The sequence below is a fragment of the Corythoichthys intestinalis genome, chromosome 5 (assembly GCF_030265065.1).
Source record: "Corythoichthys intestinalis isolate RoL2023-P3 chromosome 5, ASM3026506v1, whole genome shotgun sequence".
Classification (NCBI taxonomy): domain Eukaryota; kingdom Metazoa; phylum Chordata; class Actinopteri; order Syngnathiformes; family Syngnathidae; genus Corythoichthys; species Corythoichthys intestinalis.
Genome location: NC_080399.1, coordinates 54,010,620 through 54,035,763, shown reverse-complemented (window position 1 = coordinate 54,035,763; position 25,144 = coordinate 54,010,620). Strand labels below are relative to the sequence as shown.

The window sequence follows — 25,144 nt, the reverse complement described above, 5'->3', positions numbered from 1 at the left end:
TTTAAAAAGTCTGTCAACGACGGAAAATATTCGGTTAACGCGACCCCTGGGTAGTGTATAATTCTCAAAGTTGGACTTTTTGAATGCAATTAAGGATTTTTTAAAATGATACTCTAATTTTTAGAGTCAGAACCGTATTAAATAATAAATGAATAATAAATAATATTAAAAACTGCTTTTTTGAAAACGTGCACTGTACAATTTGGGTAAATCACATTGCCATAAACATTATGTCGTCATCTAGAATGTCCCTGAAACTCCTTCCCGTCACAAGTTAAGCCTCAGGCATTCTTTGAAACTCAATTCAAAGTGAATTGGTTTAAAAGAGTTATTTACAATTGTGAAGCTAAAACTATTCATGAATGTTGTTTTTCTTAGGTGAATGTTTTCAGCCCTTCCCTTCCCAGATGATGCAATTTAACAAACGTCATCTACTAACAACAAGTGTGTGCCTCTCTGAAAGAGCACTCACTCTTTACTTTTTCACTCTTTCTGCTTGTGTAAACTGAGGGAACACTGATATTTCACGTATGTATCCTAAATTGAAACATCACTATAGGTTTAGAATTATCACACAAATTTGCACACAAAAAACAAAATAGTAGATTACAATATATTCCATTTTCGATAATAGACGATCTTTTTTGTACTTGAGATGTGCGCATGCTCACAACATGTTCACACGCTGACACTCCACGTCGGAACGCGAGCATGAATTGACCAATCAGGAGCTTCCACAGTGTGTTGTTTGGCAACAACATTCCGTCTCGTCGAAGTCGTCGCTGTCGGGACGGCATTTGTACAAACGCCACGATAACAGTGCAGCTTGTTCACAAGTTTCGATCTTGCAGAAACATTTTCTCATTTGTTGAAATTTTTTTAATGACCGTAGAAGTCAGTGTTTACATTCACTGAGCTGCAAAAGAGAGTTTTCGGCGAAACGCAAACGCGAGAAGCGATAAAATGGACGTGGAGGACTCTCAACAAAAGACGATGACAATTCTGATAAAAACACCAAGCCAGGCTGTGGAGGACCAAAAAGTCGAAGGCGTCCATCTGAACTGGACGGTGAAAGATCTTAAGAAACATCTGTCGGCAATCTATCCAATTAAACTGGTGAGTTTTCCGAGGCGTTGGCTAACCATAGCGGAACCAGTTAACCTAGTGTTGGAATGTCAAGATGAAACGAACTGCTTCGTTAGCTCGCTGTGGCTGACAGAGCACCTCACTGTAGCGTTATTTCAGCCTGTCTTTCGTTAAATACGCTGTTAAATTTCAATAAACTGATTTATTCTTTTAATCAGGAGCCGTGGTTCATGTCATTTTCCAAGACAAATACGACATTTGCGTGTATCAAACGACGGGTTACGTAAGTGGACGCACGTGTTTGTTTAATTTAAACTAGACACAGATTTTTAGTCGGCATTTCTTAATGATAGAAATGATGTTGCATCATACTTATGCAATGAGCAGTGACGATGTAGGTAAAAAATGAGTACAGTAGTAGTACATTTTAATACAACGCTCGAATTCGATCTCGCCTGATTATTGTATCGTGTTCGTTCTGAAAGGAAATGATGTGGATGAACTACAAAAAACCAACAGAACTAAATTCAGGTTTAAGATCCAAGAGCCATTTTTTTCCTTTTAGTTTTCTTGGGCAATGAAGTAATTTTCTGAATAATGGCAGGTCAAACACGAATCGGAACTTTTCGGGAAATAATGCTCTGCTGTTGCTTTAACTTAGAGTCGTCCTGAATTTTCTGTTAAATAGTGCTACTATATCTAAATCGGGTCGTCCTGCATGCATATGAGATAATAAAATTAAAATATATGTCACTCATTTGTTTAGAACCTCTCCCTGTATTAGGTAGACTAGTTTGCAAGTACGGCTGAACGATATAAATAACATGCAACTTTTTTGGGGTTTGCGATATATATTGCAAAATTAAAACTAGGAAATTTTCACCAGATGAGTTGAATAACTATGTTTGGGAAGACTTTGGTTGACTCATAATGTTTTTGTATTAGTGTATTGTATTCCGTATTTTATTAGATTGTTTTTTTCCCTGAGTTTCCCCCTTGCTTTTCTCATTTATCCTTGTATTCTTATTTTTTTTTTCTGTTTTGTATATTTTTTATATTCATTTTTTTAAATATATTTTTTTTAATTATCATATTCATTATAAAAATGTTATCTTAGTTTCTGTAATTTTGTTATTATTGAATTATAGATTTACGGTGCTTCGATTTCCGTTTTTTGTTGTTGTTTTTTTTTACTGCTGTCCCAAATGACTATTTTTCGCCCGATTAGTCTGCAGACTTTTTTATCGATTAATCAACTACCGTGTTTTCAGACTATTAAGCCGCTACTTTTTCCCTCCGCTTTAAAGCCTGCGGCAGTCTACAGTCCAGCGAGTCTTATGTGGATTTTGCAGGCTGTAAGGCAGTGGTGTCCAAACTATTCCACATAGAGCCGCAGTGGGTGCTGGATTTCATTCCTACACAACAAGATGACATCTTTTCACCAATCTCGTGTCTCACAAGAGTAATCAGTTGATTGCAGTCAGGTTCTGCTAGTTTTAGCACGAGCTTCATTGGTTTAACTGTCTGTGCTCGATTGATAGGAACAAAAACCAGGACCCACAGCGGCCCTTGCGGACAGGTTTGGACACCCATGCTGTAAGGCAGGGGTGGGCAATTAATTCCACAAAGGGCCGCAGTGGGTGCGGGTTTTTGTTGCAACCCATTAAGAGGACACCTTTTCACCAATCTGCTGTTTTAGAAGTGCAATCAGTCGATTGCAGTCAGGTGCTTCTCATTTCTGCTGAAACCGCATTGGTTAAACTATCTGTGCTGGGTCAGTTGGAACAAAGACCAGGACCCACTGCGGCCCTCGAGGACCGGTTTGCCCACCCCTGCTGTAAGGTGTATGTCTAGAGTAGGGTTGTTAAAAGTATTGAATTGTATTCATACTGAAATGTTGTATCGGGATAGGATATTTGATTACCGTAATTTTCGGACTATAAGACACTACTTTTTCCCCTCATTTTAAATCCTGCGGCTTATGGTCCAGTGCGGCTTAATTGTTGATTTATTTGGGTTAATAGGTAACACTTTATTTGACAGTGGCGTCATAAGACTGCCGTAAGATATTATGACATGACATGATCATGGGCATTAATGAATGCTTATGACAGATGTCATGAAGTTTCATCCAGCAAATTATGTCACTATCTCCATTAATGTCCAGCTCGGATGTTTTACATCCATTCAAAAGGGAGATAAGTTGCCGGATGACACAAACTGACATCTGTCATAACCATTCATTAATGCTCACGGCAGTGTCATGTCATAATTTTGATGGCCTTATGACAGTTTGATGGCGCCACTGTCAAATAAAGTGTTACCAGATTTCATTACTAGCAATTAATTAAACAACTAGAACAGTAACTGAAAAAAATAATTAGCGCAGAACATGAAATCTGGTTTATTTACATCGATAGCGCTGCAATGCATGGTACGAGGCATGCAGGATGACAACAGTGTTGGCAGCAGGTGGCAGCAGAGGTTGGCTGTCTCCCCCGAGAGAACAGTGACGGCCAAATGAAGCTTCTTGAAGCAATGAAGCTTTGCAGCCAATTGGTTCAAAGCTTCATTATGGTTCATTTGGTCTTATGGCAGTCTTATGATGCCGCTGTCAAATAAAGTGTTACCGGTTGATATCTATTGGTGTAAATATCCCATAATACAGTGAGGACAGCTGCGGCTTATAGTCCAGTGCGGCTTATCTATGAACAAATGCCGTTTTCGTGTCAAATTTGCTCGGTGGCGGCTTATAGTCAGGTGCACCTTATAGCGCGAAAATTATGGTAGTCTAATCATTTTTTTTTTTTTTACTTTTTGTTTTTTTAACTAATCTTGCAATTACATTTTCGTTTACAATTATTAATTCACAAAAAAACTTTTAAAACACTTAGTCTTTATTAAAGTACAAATAAAAACATACATAACAATAATACATCATAAATAAACAATGAAGTCAAATAGTGATTGTATTAACTAGTAGAGGCGTGCGAAATTTCCGATTATTAGATTATTCGCGATTCAGCTGTGGAAGATTCGAGAACGATTCACAAACATCCAAATACCAATTATTGAATTATACCAGGTAAAGCGGAACTAAAACAGCGCGGTCTTCGGGACGCAATGTGGAACGGACCGAGAGTAAAATATCCTGTTCAACTCATGCCGCCATATAAAAAAACAATAATACCTGACTGCGGCCAACAGCCGCTATAAACAACGCCCAGTTGCTAGTTGCTACAAACATACGGCCACATATGGCTACGGTAGATATCGCATATATGTAGAACTAGATGCGAAATGACAGATGACGGCGTCGTCAGACATGTATAGAGAACTAGATGCGAAATAACAGACTTTACGGCGTTAGTAAACAGTCGCCATCTTAAAGCAGTAGACTTCTCCAGAAGGCTCTGTTGCAGCGAACCTAATTAACTTTTTATCTAAAATACTCCTAAATCGGCAAAATCTTGACTTGAATCCATCTTTAAATGATGAAACAGTTTTAAAACTTTGACATGTTGAAAGTAGACAGAAGGGAAATTATGGAATAACGGGAGCAATTTTAACAACTTTACGGTTGATTCACAACATTAAATTAATTGAATATAGTTTAAAGCTGCTGATACAAAATGGGGAGTTGGGACTTGAGTATTTTATTTACTGGTTTTAACTGTTAACATGATACTGAAATAGTAGTTTGGTTTAGCCTGAGAGGATTTTTGAACAATTTTGGAACTAGTATACAAAAGATAAAAGAATGGAATGTAAACAGATTCAGAACACTGTGACCTCATTTTTCCAACAGGATTCAAAACAATTCTTATTTTCTCTTTTTGTGGTATGTCAATATTGTTCTCAGCATTAGAGTGAACACCAGCAGTAGATAATAAATGTCACGTATCACTGGAGTGAAGTACGTGAAAAGGACTTAACGATGCACGTTGATACGACGCTACGATGGAGTATTAGGGCCAAATAATTAAATTTAAAAGGAATTACTGAGATTAAAGTGGTACTATTGTTACGAGAAAAAATGTCTCATTATTACGTAGAGGTAATGTAGCTGTGGCTACGCATTTTACATACATGTACCTTAGCTGAGAGCTATGACAAAGCATTAGTATAAATTCTTCTACTGATTATAACTTGATGTAGATGAGGCAAAATAATGACTTCCTTTATTTGTAAAACCGATTCTAAAACACAGGATGCTTTCTATATTGTTGACTTTAACAGAGGCGGCAACGTGCTACGTAAATTACGTAGCTGCTTATTCTGCTACATTAGTCCGACATTAGGCCCTAATACTCCAACGTACTACGCACATAAAGGCAACTTCAATAGAAAAATGTTATATGGAATTACGATCTGCCAGCTTGTTGTCTCCTGTCGTCTTCCAAAATTATACCTGGGTCACGCCGCTTCAGGTGTTCATTCATGGCCGATGTGCTGCCGTGGTATGCAAGCACGACATTGCAGATAATGCACACGACAGTGACACCCTCCTTTGTTTCATTAAAATAAATCCATGTTTTGGCCACTCAAGTCTGCCTTTAAGTTTTGTGCCGCTTTCCCCCTTGCATCCCGAGTGTCCGCCATTCTCAACTTCCTACACACACACACACACACACACACACACATATATATATATATATATATATATATATATATACATATATGTATATTTCGTTTAATTCGCCTTTAACCGTCAACAGGATACTGTGCTTGTCGACGCATTTACATCATCGACTACATGCACAACGTCGACTCGTTGGGACGGCTTTAATTTAAGAACTGAAAGTGAAAAAAATTGTAAAACCACGATATATGATTGTATTAAAATACCTTTTAATCCAGGCTAAGGGGTTCATCTGTAAATGATTAAGATTGCTGTATATAAAGGGGATACAGGAAGCCATGTCTCGGCACACTTCCTGCTTGTATAAGGCAAACCATAAGTTTACGTTTTCCACTAATAATAATAATAATAATAATAATGATCGCACATCCTACGACAGGATGATTGTGCGTGCGCACATCGCAATGGCGATATTCAAACGATATATTGTGCAAGCCTACTCATAAGTACGGTAAAACTAACTTTCTTTCATTCTTGTGTCTACTAGCCTGAGAGTGACCAGAGGCTCATCTATGCAGGCAAACTTCTACCTGACCATCTTCACGTTCGTGATCTCTTCAGAACTGTGGTATGTCTCATAATTTTCTGTCTCCCCATGCTGCTACAAGCTACATTACTGTTGCTTCGCGCTTTGGTATTCCCTTTCTTTTTTTTGCGATCTTGCTGAAATTTTGACCTACACTTTTTAGCAACTAAGCAAAATAAAATATATAGTCTCAACTAACTCAATTAACTCTTGCAGATAAAAAATAATGTAAATGAATGGTGAAGGTCACAAAAATTGAACCTTTTTGTTGAACACAGCTGTCTAAACACTTTCTATGCTTTCTCAGAGAGATACCATTCCCATACTGCATCTAGTCTTTGCTGTGAAGATGCAAACGAAAGCAAATCTGGGAGCAAGACCAAAGGTGCGATTTCCAACATTACACATGGTGTTATGATGCATGTTGTATTGCTCTGACCTTTAGGCAGAGTAATTCACAAAGCACCTGTAAGGAACAGAAGTCATAGATGTTCCGAGATTGTATGGGGATGTTTTTTGGCTGTTTGAAGAAACTGTTCTGTTGCGGATTGTGGAAGACACAATTTGGCTTCTCCTCGTCTCTTAATAATTACATAATTAATATGCAAACAAAGCACTGCAGTATGAAAAAGTGTTTACTGTATTTTGGCGACCATAAGGCGCACTTTATTAAAAGATGCAGTCTCATTAACTGGTGCTTTTTCTGTGTTTAACACATTCATAAGCCGCACCGTGTTATTGAGTGCAGGCATGGTAAAACATACGCTAGCTTAAAACGTACATGCATGCATGCTAAACAAACAAACAAACAAAAAATGCTAGCGTGTTTTTAAAAGGCAGCGGGAACAAAACTGAGTTGGGGTCTACTATATTAAAGAATTTCACAATGTACTTACGGTATTTTTGATCAATCATCATCCACAAATCAATCAAAACCCTCATCTTCTGTCCCCGAAATGAACAACTGGGCAATTTCGACCTCAAACATACCAGGTTCCTTCACGCCATTATCAGGACAGAAGGGTGGTTAAAGTCGATCGCGGACAATGCGCAGAGGGCGACTTTAGGCGGCAAACAAGCCGGGTAAATGGCAGCGAGCTTGCGGGATGGAGGTCTTGGTGGGGGGGTGACAAAGACAGGAACTGGTTGTGTGACGAAAGTATTGCACTAAACCACTGCAATTGCACATGCATAGGTTTAAGTAATGTATTATTTGTATACTGTATGCAGGAAGTTGTAACCCCCAGAAGGCTCAGTGCTCAGAGCTCCTGATAATATTGGGTGTGAAAGATGAGCGAAGCGGACGGGTACTTCTAGAAATTTATGATATGTGACATAGGACTTCAGACAATTTCTTATCCTCGCATCTGCAGGAGGATTAAACTTCCAAATGTAATTGCAGTCATACAGAAAAAAACTCACTCAGATAATACACTTCAAGCAAAGGCACATGTCCATTTCGAGCTCATGAAACTGTTCAAAATATTGGAAATTGAGTAGAGTGCCTCTTTAAGCAGTTACATTTGCCACCTGATTTCCACTAGATTTTGATAAGAAACCCCTCGCATAGCACTTTGACACAGTAGCAGTCCAAAAAAGTGAAGTGAAAAAAGCAAGTGAATTGAAGTGGAAAAAAGAAACCATCTGGCTACAGTTTGAGGATCTGTAACTTGAGTCTGATAAATATGCATACAAATAAAAAATCAGACAGGCGATAAATGTTGTTGTGGCACTCACTGTCACCAAACATCTCCAGTTTGACATTAGATGGTGGTAATTTCCTAAAAATTAATGCCTCTAATTTTCTTCTGTCAGGTTAAAGGAACAGCCGAGCCACCTCAGTCTATTCCACAGCCTGTTGTATCCCCTGCTTCAGCCAGCATCACTGCAGAGCTGAGACAGAGAAGGCAGCCGTCTTCAATTTCAGCTACCTCTCCAGTAAACACGCACGTCACTGTATCACCCCCTGGAGTTTCTGCATGGCCTGGCACCAACATGTAAGTAAAAAATGGAAATGCTATGTGCTCCTTTTATGTTTTATCATTGAAGAGATTAAGTCATGACAGTTTGGGATTTAATAACGATAATTACATCATGTGTTTTAAAGGGGGGTTCACATGAAAATTTCTCTTACATGAGCTTTTAGTCAGCTATATGGTCATTCCATGGTTAAAAACACAGTCGGAGTGATTTTCTGAACCGTTCACATATGATTGAGAAATCGTAGGGTGTCTCCTGTCTGCCAGTGTGGGCTATTGAAACGCATTTTCAGCCATTTGAGACAGCTAAGATGCAAAGACAAGTTCATACTAGGTCGTGTATGAAATGTATAGCTTTCACAAATCAAGGTATTTTTACTTGAATTAGCTATAGAATGGTACGATATGCCTGAAAAATAATCTTATTTATTATTAAAGACCATATCGTAGTTTGTGGCAAGGTCTGTTTGAAAATTTGTTGCAAGGGGAAACAGGTGTTGAAACGCACAAACGGATTTTCATTCTGAAAGTTGTTTAGTTTAAGCAACGTGTCGGCAACTGACGGACGGCGGTCCCTATCTGGCCCTTACACCATTTTGTCCAGACGTCTGGACATTTTTGAATGCATAAAAGCAAACATTTTCTTACCGAAAGACATTTTTTGAATAGGCACGCGCTAGGGCAGGTGTGTCTGCGTCGACGTCCTTCGAGTTGCAGCGCAGATGGGCCGACCTCCAAAGCGGTCTTTATTGCTGTTGTTATCGCAGTACATGCAGTGAAAAACGACTGAATTATGGCGTTGTCTTGAATGAGAAAAGTGGACTCTAAAAACTGCTTCCTCTAAGATGAGTGGAGTGAAGCTTATACTTTCATGGTTCAAGTTCTACAATGCCAGTGTGTCTTATGTGCACAAAGTCTCTTGCACTTGTTAAAAGTGCCAACATCGAGCAGCATTACGAAACAAGGCACAAAACAAAAATAAGTAAACCGAAAGGACAGGATGAGCATGCAACATGCCGCAACACAGATGATAATGCAGTCCCTAACAGCAAGCTTACTAGTGCTCACTATGACTCTTAGGCTAGGATCATACTACAGGTCTTAATGCACAAATCCGATTTTTTGGTGTGCCCGTTCAGACTGCCTTTGTCCATTGAGATCGTTCAAGTAACACTCATGCGCACTAATTCGCAGTCCGAGATGCGCTCAGCAAAGAGACCCGCATGCGCAGAAGCATCAAAACAAATTACACATGCTAGCTGTATGTCATTCCAGAGTGATCATATTTTTGATTTCCAAAAAGCGGACACAAATACCGGTAACAGACATTGATAATCCCCGTTTAGTCTTATATTCAAAGTTTATATGGACTGATAGAACGCATACACGCCCACACAAGCCTTGACGTGTGTGCGTGAAATGACGTGGGTGCGTCAGTTTGCCCCGACTCGGCCATGTGTGCAATATTGAAATATTGCTCATTTGGCGCACAGAATGAAAATCGAAAATTGTAAGGCTTATTCTTGTTCTCATTTTATTTTTTTTATGACTGTGGTCAAGCCCGCTTCGTGCTTAAAAGCAGAGTTCAAGCTAGGCGCTAATGCCTACATGGCTGCCGTCCTCCGTGCCTCTTGCTCTTTGCTGACGTAATTGCTGCATGAATTCTGATTTGGGAGTCTTGACAGTTAAGACCGCCAGTCACGTTCTGTAAAAATGTGGCCCAGATCGGATTTGAACTACATACGAAAGTGACTCCGATCGGATTTGAAATGGTCCACTTCTATGCGACTTGTCCCATTCAGACCGCCAAGTTAATGCCTGACTCGAGTCGGAAAAACACGAAAAAATCGGATTCGTACATTAAGACCTGTAGTAGGAACCTAGCCTTAGTCTCAAGTGCAGTGGATTTTGGGGTAACGCATCTTTGCTCACAATTTTGTACAGTGGGCTTTTTAAGGTAAGTTATTTGCAGCTTGTTACAATACAATTACAACTCACAAGCCAATTCAGTTTTCTGAGAGGAGAATTATTCGTATCTATTTACTTATCATTTGTGCAATTATTTATTTAGGGTGTGAAATGTCAATAATTACACATAAGAATAGAATATGATACTTTCATAATGTTCAGCAAAATCTGTTGAAGTAATGTAATTGTATCATTACAAATTTATAGTAGAAAGCCTTTATTGCCATTGTACAGGGTACAACAAGATTGATCAATGTATTCAATTGGGGGATTTTTTTTTTTTAACATAATTGTCTGGACTTCTGCCTCCCCATGTTTAGATCAAGGGCCACTTGGCAGGTTGAGTTACTGGAAAAAACACGGAGAAACCATTTAATTAAAATAATAATAAGATTAAATAAAGTTGCAGAACAAGACTATCTTTGCCTTTGCAAGCAAAGACCCAGATAATTAACATGACTCCTTTCTTTCTGCAGGACTGAAACGCCACAAATGAATCAACCAGTATTTCCTGCCTACTCGCTGTACAGCCCCCAACAACTTCTATGGCTCCAACACGTCTATGCTCGACAATATTATATGCAATAGTGAGTTTCTTTCCAACACTGAAAGGGTACAGTCTTTAAATTTTTTCTTAAATGGTGTAAATGTCCCTGACTGGTATTTGTAATTGTTTTATTTCTCATTATGTAACTGTACATTCACAATGATTTAAGGTTTAAGTCTGCAGAGGAACCCTTTATGAAAGGATCTCAAACTGGTGGCCAAGGGGTCAATTGAGGCTATTTTACGGGCCTTACTTAACATCAGGGTTTAGTGTTAGTGTGTGCATTTTTGCGTAGTTGATAATTTTGCTGACAAAAAGAAGAAATGTATGTCTTGTCTTATCCCTGTCATGCTTTTTTCAAAACATTTGAAGAGAAAGGTTGGCAACCAGCACAGACAATTTCAGGAAGAGAAGTAATGTTTTTTGTTGAGCACGGGTCATCATGATACACGATATCTTTCATGTATAAATCGCAATGCTCAAGAAATACTCCTCTAGATATGCTGAATAGTATGCAAAATTTCTGTCTATTGGAAGAGAACCAGTACACCCCACTTCATAACTTGAAAATGCTTTAATGGTCTGAGCTTTAATTTGTTTTTAAAATCAGAATAATGGATTAGTTGTACATTTTTTGGAATACTTTGAGCCATTTTTCAGGAATCAATCTAGAATTACTCAGATTTTATCTCCAGTGGCCCTCAGATGAATTGAGTCTGAAATCCCTGCTTTAGAAGTAGACGTAAATCTTAACTTGATGTATGTCATAAGGATGAGCGATGTGTAGTAATTGTGATGTTTTCTCCAACAGCCATGCAGCTATGGCAGCAAGTGGCACTGACCCCACCATAGCACCTGCAACTGTTGGCCACCACCCTCGTGTACCTGCCCACCAAGTACCTGTACCGGCACCTATCGCCAATCAGAACCCCATCGACAATCTGCAACCCGCAAACCAGAACCCGGCTCAGGATGGCGCATTCATCAACCCAGGCGTAGCCAATGAGAACATGCGAATGAATGCTCAGGGTGGGCCTCTAGTGGAAGACGAAGAAGGAATGGAGCGAGACTGGTTGGACTGGTTGTACTCCGGTGCCAGACTTGGTGTTCTGCTCATGATTGTTTATTTCAACTCCAACTTGAGTCGCTTCCTGCTGGTGATGAGTGCACTCCTCGTCATTTACCTGTGAGTCTACTCTGCTAACTTGAGTTCCGATGGCACATGCACAAATATTAACTCTTACTTGGGTCCTTTCTTTTCAATCTCTAAAAGATGACGATATTGATCGTTTGTTTGCCTTTCGATTAATTTGACTGGACCATTGCTTAATCGATCAATGTTTAATCCAGACCGATTTCATGATGATACGAAATCGATTCTTTGGACAATGATACACTATAACAAAGCCTTCAATCTATGTCTCAAAACTGATCGATGTATCATTTAGGGCTGCAGCTATTGATTATTAAAGTAATCGATTACCCTATCAATTAGTTCAAATAATCAAGTAATCGGATTAGGAACATTTAATGCGTTGCAGAATATTAGAAATTAGAAAATTTAAAACAGGCTTGCTAAGATTGCACTTTCAAAATAAAATCAATAAAATCATATACAAAATAAAATTCCCGAGTATTTTTTCAAATTATGCAGAATTGCACTTTCATTTCACAAGAGCAGTAAATGCATTTAAAATTTATGATGATACCTGGGCTTAGCCTGAAATGGTTTTTAAAAAAATAATAATAAATGAGGATCTAAGTACAGTGCTGCTCGAAAGTTTGTGAACCCCACAGCGATGGTCAGATTTTTTGTAAAAAAAAACTAAAATAACCTTATTAAATGTTAAGTTATACCCAAATCCACAATACTGACATTCCAAATAATGGACTGAAACAAAAGAAATAGTTATATTGTCATTCTTTATTTAACAAAAGTGGTTGATTTAAGAAAAACTCAGATATCATGTGTGCAAAAGTATGTGAACCCCTTCAGTTAATAGGATATTGCGCCTCCTTTTGCAGAGATTACCTCAACCAAACGGTTTCTGTAGTGACTAATCAGCCTCTCACATCTACTTTGGGGGATTTTTGCCCATTCTTCCTTGCAGAACGCAGTCAGTTGAGAGAGGTTTGATGGGCGTCTGGCATGAACTGCTCGCTTCAGGTCCCGCCACAGCATTTCAATGGGATTTAGGTCAGGACTTTGACTGGGCCAGTCCAGAACACGAATCTTCTTCTTTTTCAGCCATTCCTTGGTTGTATTGCTGGAATGCTTTGGATCATTATCATGTTGCATGATCCACCTTCTGCCAAGCTTTAACTTCAAAACAGATGGCGTCAGGTTATTTTCTAGGATTTGACAATATTCCTCAGAATTCATGATTCCCTGGACTATGTGGAGTTGTCCAGGTCCTGAGGATGAAAAGCAAGCCCAGATCTTGACATTCCCACCTCCATGCTTCACTGTTGGGAGAAGGTTCTTTTGGTGGTATGCAGTGTTGACTTTTCGCCAGACATGGCGGTTTTGGTTGTGACCAAACAGTTCAATTTTGCACCTACATCAGTTGATGAAAACTCTTTTTAATTTAGTCTCGACAACACAACTGTTAAAAAAACAAAAAAAAACTACTGAATTGATTGATTAGGAAATCAGGTTGAAATAATAGAAAATTCCAAAATGTTGAGGGGGTTCACAAACTTTTGAGCAGCACTGTACAACAAAAGAACAATTGCCTAACTTGCATCGCAAAAGTCCGCTAGCTTAAATGCTCAAATTCTAACTTTTTTTTGTTTCACAATGCTCTAAACAAATCGCATATTCCCACGAAAGTGCTAAATATACATCTAAACCGAATTATGAATGCATAAACTATCAAGTTAGCTCAAACAAAAACTTACAACCTTATGTTGGCCTAAACAGGGAGCAGCATGATTCAGCCGTGTTAGATGAGTTATGTCATATTGACTGTTGCCCCTAGAGGACAGTGTATCTACCCAAGTCAATACAACTAAATGCTGACAAGTTATAAAACAAATCATTACAACAGCACTCTAATTAAACGAATCCTCGAAGCAGCAAAATTTGATGCGAAGCTTTCTTACTAATTTAATTACTCGAGTTAATTGATTAATTATTGCAGCACTAGTACCATTCCACCCCTGATATTTACAAGGCTATACATTCAATCAATATTCAAATCGTTTGTGATGGAACTGCTTAAATGTGAGCTGTATCCAGTGTCATGTTGGCCATGCAGTTGAATAATTTCTTGCATTAAGGGAAAAATGCTGAAGAATAAATAATAAAGGATAATGCCCCTGCCTCCCACTCCCAAAAATGACATACTACATTGCAACATTAAAAAAAAAAAAAAAAAAAAAAAACTACACGCATACTTGCATGCACCCTGGCTAAAAGTACTTGGACTACAAGTAACCGACCAGCATAGCAAAGCTACTCGCGCAATTTCTACAGAAATTGCATTTTCTAGTTTGTGATTGAAATGCAACATTTGTGTGATAACGCAGCTTGATTCTCCATTGCGAAGCACTTAGCTGGCAGTCTAAAAGGGAAGGGGATGTTGTGCGCTGCAATATTTTGATCCTGGTTGCAGTACCATTTTCGACATTTTTCAACGGCAGTGTTACTTCTACTTAACGAAATTAATTGGTTCTAGAAGTAGTTTGGTAACTTGAAAATTCTGTAAGTCGAGGTGCGTTTTCCATGTAAATGGCTTGATTCAGAGATCTATTTGTCCTTGACACCAGCTCTCACAAGATGACAACAGATGCAATGAAATTCCGTTCGATGAATGAACATCGGGCAGCTGCAGACTTTGTTCCGAACCGCCACTTCTCTCCCTTCTTTAGAAATTACAAAGCAAGTTACAAGTAGACACACATATATCATACAACATAGCATGGGTATGACACGACGCACAGGTCACGCGCAGGGATTTTTTTTACGAAAAAAAGAACTACCAGTCATGGCTGGAGGAAGGGTGATAGTAAGAAAAAGGCGGAGGCGGACTGAAGGGGTGAGGGTTGTGTGTGAGTGTGTGTATGTGCAAGTGTATCAGTATTTGTACGTGTCTGTAGACAAAATAAGAGTCGCAGGGCCCTGCGACCGGCCTTGGGAAGAGATCAAGGGCAAGAGATGGGGCCATCTGGGCGGCTCTCTCCAGGAGAAGGAGGGGTAGGGGAAGGGTGTTCGGGAAGGGAAAAGAAAATTATAACCAAATTAAGCTGAATAAGTAATTCAATATCTCCAGATACGGTTGGTCTTCAGTCAAATTCGCGCTCCTAATGGTGTAGGTGAGATCTCAGGTCCCTTAAGTTATTGCCAATAGTCGCGGTCTGCCTCGACAGTTCCGTCACCTGCCGCAAGGTAGCATCCACTTTTCTCCATCCCTCCGAACCATGAGTCCACGGAGCCAGTTCTCGGTCCGAGCCTCGACAGGATCTTATAATGCCTTGAATCACACCCTTTGATCCGTGGTCAATTTGTTGAATTCCTTGAAAGCTGCCGTCCTGGAAACTTTCCGGTAGAGCAGGGCAACTCCTAAGCCAAGCAGAAGGAACCCCATAACTATCACGCCAAACAGCCAAATATCCTCGATAGCTTTCACGGACAGGACGGTAAAACATGCTGGTTTCCAGTGATCCCATGAATCTCTTGAAGGTACCGTCCGGGCAAGGCGGCTCTCCTGGTGCACCGTGTCTTGTTGAAAAAATATTGTCAGTTGCGCTGAGAGACCAATTAATCAGATCCATTTTCGAATGATAGACCAGCGCGGTTGAAAATACAAAAAAAATACAAAAAAAGCAGACGGACTAGACGAAGATGGCAGCAGCTGGGAGGAAAACACGTCCGCCCCCCGTCGAAGGCAGGACGAAGAAAGATCTGTTCCAAGCCCCCCAAATTCAGACATAAATCTTTTATAATGCATAAAAATGCATAAAAACATGTAACAGATACATGTTACAATTAGATTATTGCACAATATCATAAAATCTGAGTTGTGCATAATGTAGAAAGACTACAGTAACGAATAAAAGTTAATGCACTCATGTAAAGCTGTCGGAACACGAGGGGCGAATGAAGAGGACTCTGGGATACACAATTGAACATATACATACAGCACAGGTCCCTCTTAGCCAATTGGATGCTAGGAATGCTAGGCAATAACTAATGACAGAGCAACTACAAGTTTTTGTTACGTTTTGTAAACTCTGGGAGCTGCGAGTACCAGCTATACTTTATTTTTGCATTTCGTATCCTGAAATTTCATCTCGTAATAAGAGGCAATATTTTCCCCTTGTAGCGTGTCTTAAGTTGAAAATTCTCTGTGTGGAGATGTTCGTAAGTAGAGGTACCACTGTATTATGTTTTCAACAGGTTTTGAACTTCACCCTGAGGAAGTAATATTAGCATGTTTTGGGCAACACTGCAGCCATTTTGAATCTGTTTTTATTCTTTTTTAGTCACACCACAGGCTGGTTTCCTTTTCGAAGGCGACAGCAGGTCCAAGGACCCAATCACCTGCAGCCTCCTGAAGTCCAGCACAACCAAGAGAATGAGAACAGAATCCCAAATTACGTATGAAAACTACTGTTAGCATTTGCTAAAAGAGGATTTTTCTTTTTGAATCAAAATTCTTAATGTTGCGTGTTTTCAGGTCGCCGAGGCTGCTGAAGGACAGAGAGAACTTTCTGCTGAGGATCAAGAAGAATCAGAGGAACGTGTGCCAGCGACTGCAGTTCTGGTGCCTCAGCACAGGGTGTCATTCATGTGGACAGCGTGGGTCTTTTTGAAAACTTTTTTCTCCTCACTCATACCTGAGGTCCCTCAGGGTGTGGCCAATTGACCAGCTGGTACTGATCGTCCCAAAGAAGTTAACCATGGAGTTGTTCTTATTCACGGTGGAAAGAACACTTCAAAATGACCAAAAACCGAAATATCATCTACACGGGTGAGAGAAATAGTAACCAGCTTATTGAGAAACAGTATGTTAGGCACAAGCAGTCAAGTAGCTCTTTAATTATGTCAGAGAAATACAAACCTAACCTAAATCCTGCAATACAACATGTATTTAGTTAAATTAGGAAATTTGCCAGAAGGTTCCAAACTGACAGTAGAGGTTTTTTTGCTTCACGGGATCTTGTGATGCTACAAACTGATAAGTGAGTGTACCTTTGTTGGCCTATTCACCCCTTCAGACATTAAATAACTTTTCAATCACAAAATGTGCCAAATTTAAACGGTATGTTAAACCAACCTCAACTGTAACTTTTGCTGCATGTTAAAATGATCAGATGTGATGATTATGCCATGTCTTGTATGAAAATTGGGTGATCAGATGTGATGATTATGCCATGTCTTGTATGAAAATTGGGGCGGTTTTTAGTGGAGTGAACTTTGTTCTGAACTAATGCAATTAGTTTACAGCAACAATTTAACTGACTGTCTACATACATATTTGTACTACAGTAATACTAACTCTGCACCAAAAGAAGAAATGTATCAGTCTAACACTATAGACTGGGAATCTGCTCCAAAGACTGCGTCTTTGGCCACATTAAAATCTGTGTTGGTATTATAAAAATATTGTCTATACCTAAGAACGCACTTTAATAATACTGTATGCAAGCATCTCTACCCGGCGGATTATTTGTTGTTATTAAAACAATTATTTATAATATAAATGACTGAGAGTCAGTCAGCATGATATCAAGCTCTCGTGAAATCTATTTGATAAGTAGTAAAAAAGGGGGGATCTATTTCAAATGTCTTGAAATACCAAGGTAAAGGGTTCCATCTCTTTCCAGCATTTGCTTTCTTGTCGCTAGGCATTTGTAAACATCGTTGATGGTGTTGGTGTGCTATCAATACTACAAGGTTTGATGGTTCACTTTTACCTGATGTTAATTTCAGTGGTCTTTTGGGATTAAATATGTTTTTCATCCAGTGTAATGAAATAACTTATTTTAGAGGCATACAGTTATCCCCACCTGTAGGATTTATGCCTGGCGACTGGCGAAGGAGAATATTTTGTGACCAATGTCACTATGTACAGAATAAATGAATATTTTAACGTTTGCTCAATGAATTGTGTTATTTTGTATGTTGGGAATACTTGCAATAAGATGCAATAAATATTCTGAACTTAAAACGTGTTACTGTTTATTGCAGATGTGTGTGATTAAAGTTTCTATTGATTTCCCTGAAACAGTACAAAGTTTTTTGACCCCAGCTTCAAATATTTGAACTAGGCTCGTCAACACAGCCTCAGGGCATGACAAATATTTAGACCAAGAGTGTGCTTTCAAGTTTGAGTGACCCCACTGAAAACAGTAGAATATTCACGTGAACTTGTCACATGCCAAATAGGTATTGTGGTAAAGTATTAAGGCATAAACACTGGTGGCCTGAACTTCCCTTTGGCGCCCCCACTAAAACACAAAACTATAACGGCTCTAATGTAGCCAAGAGAAGCGTTTGTTCTCCACAAATCTACTCAACTAAAAAGTATGGCGTGGTAAAACCACTGTTAGACGTACATTTTCCTCCAAAAGTTATTTGAGTAAATTAACGCGTCACTCCACTGAATGCATTGGCTTCTTCGGAAGTCATTGTTGTTGATTTACCTTTGTGTTTACGATTATTATCCTGTTGCAACAACTTAATTAAATGCCAGCCTCGAGTTCTGTACAATACCTTGATAAACTTTTGAAAATATTTTTCCATTGTTAATAGGCAGTGTTGTTTTCGTCAACAATGACAATAACGAAAATATTTCGTCGACGAACATAACAAGATATGACACTTTTCTCCTGACAAGAGGACCAGTGTTGTTAATCTTACTTTTAAAAAGTAAGTAGTTTCAAATTCTCCCAAAAAAGTAATTGAGTAAACTCAGTTTCCTCATTGTAAGAGTAAATAGTTACTTAGTAAAGTACCTGTTATTTTCATGTAACATTATTACATTATACATTCTATAACATCTTTCACATAAAAGATGTTTATATTGACTGAATTTAAAAATTTCAAATATTTAACAGTGTAACAGTATACAAACTTTAACTTTCAAATGCTATAACGGAGAAAAAAACAAACTTTTTGTTTTTCCAGTTGTACTGAACCCGCACCAAACCGTAACCCCCCGTACCAAGGTATGCACTGAACTGTTAATACAATATGCTGTAATTTTCGGACTATAAGCCGCGACCCACCAAAATTGACACGAAAACGGCATTTGTTCAAAGTTAAGCTGCACTGGACTATAAGCAGCAGCTGTCCTGACCGTAATATAGCATATTTACACTAGATATTAACCCATAACACTATATTTGATAGCGGCAACATAAGATTGTAATAAGTTCAAACGAACTACCAAATGAACCATCATTGCTTCAAGAAGCTTCATTTGGACATCACTGCTCCCGTTGGGGAGATATTCAATCTCTGCTGCCACCTGCTGTCAACACTTGTCGTCTAACATGCCTCCTAACATGCATTGCAGAGCTACAGATGTAAATGACAAAATGTATGTTCTTTGCTAATTATTTATTCGGTTACTGTTCCAGTTGTTTCATTAATTGCTATGGTATTGGTAACACTTGATTTGACAGTGGAACCATAAGACCATCATAATTGTGACATGACACTGCCATGAGCATTAATGAATGCTTATGACAGATATCATTTTGTGTCATCCGGCAAATTATCTCATTTTTGAATGGATGTTAAGATCCGAGCTGGACATAAATGGAGTTCGTGATATAATTCATAATGTCATTAATGCCCATCCGCTGTCAATGAAAATGTTACCTATTAACCCAAATAAATCAACTAATAAGCCCAACTGGACTATAAGCCGCAGGATTCAAAATGAGGGAATAACGTAGCGGCATATAGTCCGAAAATTACTGTAGATATATTTTTCAATATGCAGGTGGGACTCTGAGTCTCGTGACTCCTATTTTTGCTCTAGTTGTTTTGGTTGAAGCTTCATGGATATGTCATTCAAGAAAAGTTTAGGGCAAGTGATTGTTTTTGGTAATTTAAAAAATATATTGTAGGCTCGACAAGGACAACACCAACTCTGGGATGATAATGCACACTCAGCAGGAAAAGAGTAGATTATTTTCAATTAATTGTACCCACCTGGACGGTACGAACTATATGAAAAAAAAAAAAAAAAAACAGTTGCCCGAGAGTTTAAAGTGACGCTCGCCACGCTAAATACTAATGCTAATGAGAACGCGAATGCTATGCTAACGCTCCAAGCCACCAAGCCAATCTTCATCGCATATGCATTGGTGTCACTACCCCCTTCCTTCCTCCCTCCTCCCGCTATGATATCTCCCAGGCAGCTGGGATCAAATCTGACAACTTGCTCCTCAGTCAACCAAATTGTAATAAGGCCCCTCTTCACATCCTCAGTAATGGTAGGAGTTGCAAAGATGGGAAAAGTAATTCATTAGATTACTCACTTGTGAAAAAACGCCGTTATTAACAACACTAGGCACGAAATAGTTTCTGTCATATGTTCACGATGCGTAACATTTTCATATTGTACGTCAGCTTGCTTTGTCGCAGTGTTTGGGTCGTGTCACTCATGAGATGTGCTGCGCCTCTCCCTCACTCTCCTCACCAGAGTTTAGCATTTTTCTAAAACTAGGCTGCACTCCATCTTGCTTGTTTGGAAACAAGATAAGATTTGTTTTCTTATCTTAGCAAGAGAGAATATGCAATGCTGCTTTAGCTTTTAAAGGGCTGTGCTGAGTGATCATCAGACGCTCATTGTAACTCCTAGCATTAGCGTAGCATTCGCGTGAGCATTAGTTCCAGAATGGCGAGCGTCCTCTTAAAAAACTCGCCTGAGCCACTTGGCTTCTCTGGTCAGTAAGTCTACTGGAGAGCCAGTTGGCTAAATGGCATTTAGCTAATCATTATTTAGCATTTAGCTAATAATTCAGCTGTTTTGTTTGGTAAATGAGCAATAACAGGGAAATACTGATTGTTGCAACTTATGGCTAGACTTTAAGAACAGCAACAATAAAAAAATCCCAGACTTCCCAGTGTTAAACACTTGTGCAACATTTTCAATGTTTTTGTTTTTTGTTTTAATCACGTTAAGCAAATTGGTCTGTGCTCTTGCAGTCATCTTGACAACACACTGTTGGTTCTCCTTGAAGGAGAACCAACAGAGATGCTAAACTTTCTGCATTCATAGATAATTTTTCTGACATGGGTCTATTAACATAGACTACGTTCACACTGCAGGTCGAAACCGATTTTTATGCCCATATGCTGACATTTTCATGCAGTATGAACAGTCCAATCCTGAAATTTCAAATCTGATCTGGGCTTTTTCTTATGTGGATTTTGCTTTGACCCTCTGCATACATCTGAACTATACGTCATCAACAAGCATTATAGGTCACAACTGTTTGACAAAAACGGGAACGAACAATGGTGGATAAAGGTGCAAAAATTACCTTTTGCTACTTGATACCGCACGTGGAGCTAGCATCCTCAGATAGCATGAAATCTTCAAAAATTGCCACAAAGTGTGATGCCTGAAACCTCTCGAAAGTACCAGATTTACTTCTGTAAACTGAACAACATGTCACAACGTGTCACAGTGTGCATGCATGTGACGTCATTGAAGCGTTCCTTTCCAACTATACATACGTTTATGCAATATCAACGGTGAAGGAATATATTTTCATATAATTACGTACGATCATACATATTTGTTCGTCGCCGTCGTCTCCCGCTTATACTAATCCGGGTCGCGGGGGCAGCAGCCTCAGCAAAGAGGCCCAGACAGCCCTCTCCCAGGCACTTCCTGGAAGAATCCCAAGGCGTTCCCGGGCTAGCCGAGAGATATAATTTCTCCAGCGTGTCCTGGGTCGGCCCCGGGATCTCCTCCCAGCTGGATATGCCTGAAACACCTCCCGAGGGAGGCGTCCAGGGGGCATTCTAACCAGATGTCCAAACTACCTCAACTGGCTCCTCTTAACATGGAGAAGTAGCGGCTCTACCCCGAGTCCCTCCCGGATGACCATGCTCCTCACCCTATCTCTAAGGCTGAGCCTGGCCACTCTGCGAAGAAAAGTCATTTCAGCCGCTTGTGTCTGGGACCTTGTTCTTTCGGTCATGACCCAAAGTTCCTGGCCATAGGTAAGGGTAGGAACATAGATTGACCGGTTAATCGAGAGCTTCGCCTTCCGGCTCAGCTCCCTCTTCACCACGACAGACCGGTTAAGAGCCTGCAACACTGCGGACTCCGCCCCAAACCGCCTGTCGATCGCACGCTCCGACCCACCCTCACTCGTGAACAAGATCCCGAGATACTTGAACTCCACCACCTGGGGCAGGCACTCACCCTGACCTGGAGTGAACAATCCACCCATTTCTGGTTGAGAACCACGGCCTCAGACTTGGAGGTGTTGATTCTCATTCCAGCCGCTTCACACTCGGCGCGAATCATCCCAGCGAGAGTTGGAGGTCACTGTGTGATTGAGCCAGGAGGACCACATCATCTCCAAAGAGCAGAGATGGGATCCTCCCACCACTGAACTCGACCCCCTCCACCACCCGGCGGCGCCTATAAGTTCTATCCATTAAAGTCATGAATAGCACCGATGTCAAAGAGTAGCCCTGGCAGAGTCCCACCCTCACCGGGAACAGGTCCGACGTGTTGCCGGCCACACGGACCAAACTCCTGTGGTACACAGACTGGATGGCTCCTAACAAAGGGCCATCCACCTCACACTCCCAGAGTACCCCCCACGGGGTGCCTCTGGGGACACGGTTATAAACCTTCTCCAAATCCACAAAACACATGTGGACTGAATTGGCAATCTCCCATGCCCCCTCGAGCATCCTCGCGAGGGTAAGAGCTGGTCCTTGGTTCCACAGCCAGGACAAAAACCACATTGTTCCTTCGCGATCTGAGGTTTAACTATCAACCGGACCCTCCTTTCCAGTACCCTGCTGTAGACTTTCCCGGGGAGGCTGAGGAGTGTGATCCCTGATAGTTGGAACACACCCTCTCATGTCTTTCTTAAAGATAGGGACCACCACCCCGGTTTGCCATTCCAAAGGCACTGCCCTTGGTTTGTATGTTGCACAGGCGCGTCAACCAAGACAGCCCTCCAACATCCAAAGCCTTGAGATACCCAGGGCGGACTTCATCAATCCCCGGAGCTCTACCGCCGCAGATTAATTTCACTACCTCAGCGACCTCTGCCCCAGTGATTGACCTTTCCAACCCCAGGCCCCTCAGCTCTGTTTCGTCCATGGAGTGCGTGTTGGTGGGATTAAGGTCCTCAAAGTATTCCTTATATTTTTTCATTTCTGTTCAATTGATTCAGTGTCTGCTCCCTTTGAAGTAAGCCATGATAAGATGACAGGAATTTACTGTTTACTCTTCATCGCCTCTTAGTATTTTTTCAGAGAGTACAGCCCATTGCTCGGCCCAGGAGGATGTTACCTTGTTCATTTGCATAAGGACGTTGTATGCTCTGGCCTGGGACCAGCCCCCGGGAAAGCCTATTTTCCTTTTCTCCTACTACTACCACGGCCCAGCAGAGAGTTTACGATGGACTTTTCCTTGTGTTTTCTTTGTATTTCTTTTGTACGTCATTTCTCGTTTTAATTATTTTTCACATTATCATTTATGTTTTGTCATGTAGTAATTTTTTAAATAAAATGTACACCTTCATCTGTTCTGCAGAATAAAAGATACCAGCTATAGCGTGTTTGATGGGGCTCGCACGTGGCTGGATGTGATTGGGTGCTCTCGGGTGGGGGGTCCCGGTGCCGGGATTGGTGATGGGGAGGCGTAGGGTCAGATGCCGACAGGCTTACACTCACAAGGGATTCACACGATTACTGGTTTCTAGATCACAGAGCTGATTTTTGTACACTCCACCCCTCCCAATCACTTAGCTTATAGACTCCCCCCATCCCCCTCCCCTTCTTTCCCTGGTCAACAGGCCCCCCACGGTGTCAACCGGAAATACATCTAGCTGACGATAGCACCAACATATTCAGTTAGTGTGGGCGTTCAATGTATTTCTTGTTGTTGTTTGTGTTTCTTTTCTTTCTTTTCTTGTGTTTCTTTTCTTCTGTTCCCCCATAACCCCTTCCTGTTCACTGCTTTGTCACAATAAACGAGGTATGTTGAATGATCACAATGGGAGTACGAAACATTAAAACTGTTCAGACCATCCGGACACTTAGACTTCCATTCTCCGTGTCAAACAGCTGAACAGGACAGGTTTAAAAAAATACATACTGCAAAAACGTGTGACCGGAATGTGACGTGCATGCGCAATGTAAGACGTCAGGTGTCACAGTGTTTAGGAAATAAATTTGGTCCCTACGAGAGGTCTCTGCGGTCACTCTTTGTGCCGATTTTGAGGATTTTATGCTATCAGAGCCAACATTTTATTTTTTAAACCTGATAGCTTCACATGGGGTAATTATAAGGAAAAGGTTGTGGTTGGTTAGTTGTTTCGAACTTTTCTGATGTATAGAACTCATTCATATGAATGACTATGAATGCAGAGGCATCATGTACTGTAGGTATCCGATTTTTATTCACATACAAATAAGCCTTGGCAGGTTTTGAGAAAATTAGAATTGGACTATTCACGCTGCATGAAAAAAAAAAAAACCTGATACACGCCAGATTTGACCTGCCGTGTGAATGTAGCCTTGGAGAGATACTTCTCTTCCTCTCTCTTCCAAATCATTTATTATAGGTCTTCTGAGAGTTCTTTTGAACTAGACATTAAACAAATTCAACAACGCTTCTTGACAAAAGACAATTCTAAACCGGTATATTGCCACTCTCTGAAAATAAATGCTTTAGTCGTTTTTTTACAATACTTTAGCAACTGTTTGTAAATATTTTTTAAATCAACTAATAGTGCAATTCTTGTGCTTCTTTAAATTCAGAATAAAATAATTAGAATACGTATTAAATACTTATCCTTAATAACTAAATCATACAATTATTTTAAGAAGACACCAATGTTTCCAAGGTAGTGCAGACCAAGTCAATCCAGGTATTATGGTACACTGATATGAAAAAGTATCTGAATCTTTTGTAATTTCTCACATTTCTGCATAAAATCGCCGACAAATGTGATCTGATCCGTCAGAATTGGTTTTAGCTACTATGCTCCTCTTAAATGGAATGAATTGCAAACTACTCTTAAACTACAGTCAATCATTGATCTTGGTGATTTTAAATCTCTTTTGTCTGATGTTTTTACTGATTATTGTAACTGTTTCCATTAGTTTTTTGTTGTTGTTGTTTGATATTTGCGAATGTTTCTTTGTACTCAGGCCTCTCTTGTAAAAGAGATAT

The 25,144-nt window shown here is 40.0% G+C and overlaps 1 protein-coding gene across 2 annotated transcripts; it reads left to right on the top strand.

The window, feature by feature from the left end:
* Positions 1-725: 725 nt before the first annotated feature.
* On the top strand, positions 726-17,923 carry herpud1 (homocysteine-inducible, endoplasmic reticulum stress-inducible, ubiquitin-like domain member 1). 2 transcript variants are annotated; one of them, XM_057837706.1, is made up of 8 exons: positions 729-1,116; positions 6,216-6,296; positions 6,562-6,639; positions 8,070-8,251; positions 10,678-10,788; positions 11,560-11,934; positions 16,236-16,350; positions 16,430-17,923. In XM_057837706.1, the coding sequence occupies exons 1-8, from the start codon at positions 964-966 to the stop codon at positions 16,616-16,618; spliced, it is 1,284 nt and encodes a 427-aa protein (XP_057693689.1). In that variant the 5' UTR covers positions 729-963; the 3' UTR covers positions 16,619-17,923. The 2 variants fall into 2 exon arrangements, with proteins under 2 accessions (XP_057693690.1, XP_057693689.1); XM_057837707.1 differs by lacking the exon at positions 6,562-6,639 and having other exon boundaries at positions 726-1,116.
* Positions 17,924-25,144: the final 7,221 nt, after the last annotated feature.

What these genes read in the sequence shown, in the direction of transcription:
- herpud1 (XM_057837706.1), top strand. Translation starts at nt 964, where the DNA reads ATGGACGTGGAGGACTCTCAACAAAAGACGATGACAATTCTGATAAAA. An exon ending in GTGATCTCTTCAGAACTGTG is followed by an intron (nt 6,297 to 6,561) that starts GTATGTCTCATA and finishes ATGCTTTCTCAG; the next exon opens with AGAGATACCATTCCCATACT. An exon ending in GCATGGCCTGGCACCAACAT is followed by an intron (nt 8,252 to 10,677) that starts GTAAGTAAAAAA and finishes TTCTTTCTGCAG; the next exon opens with GACTGAAACGCCACAAATGA.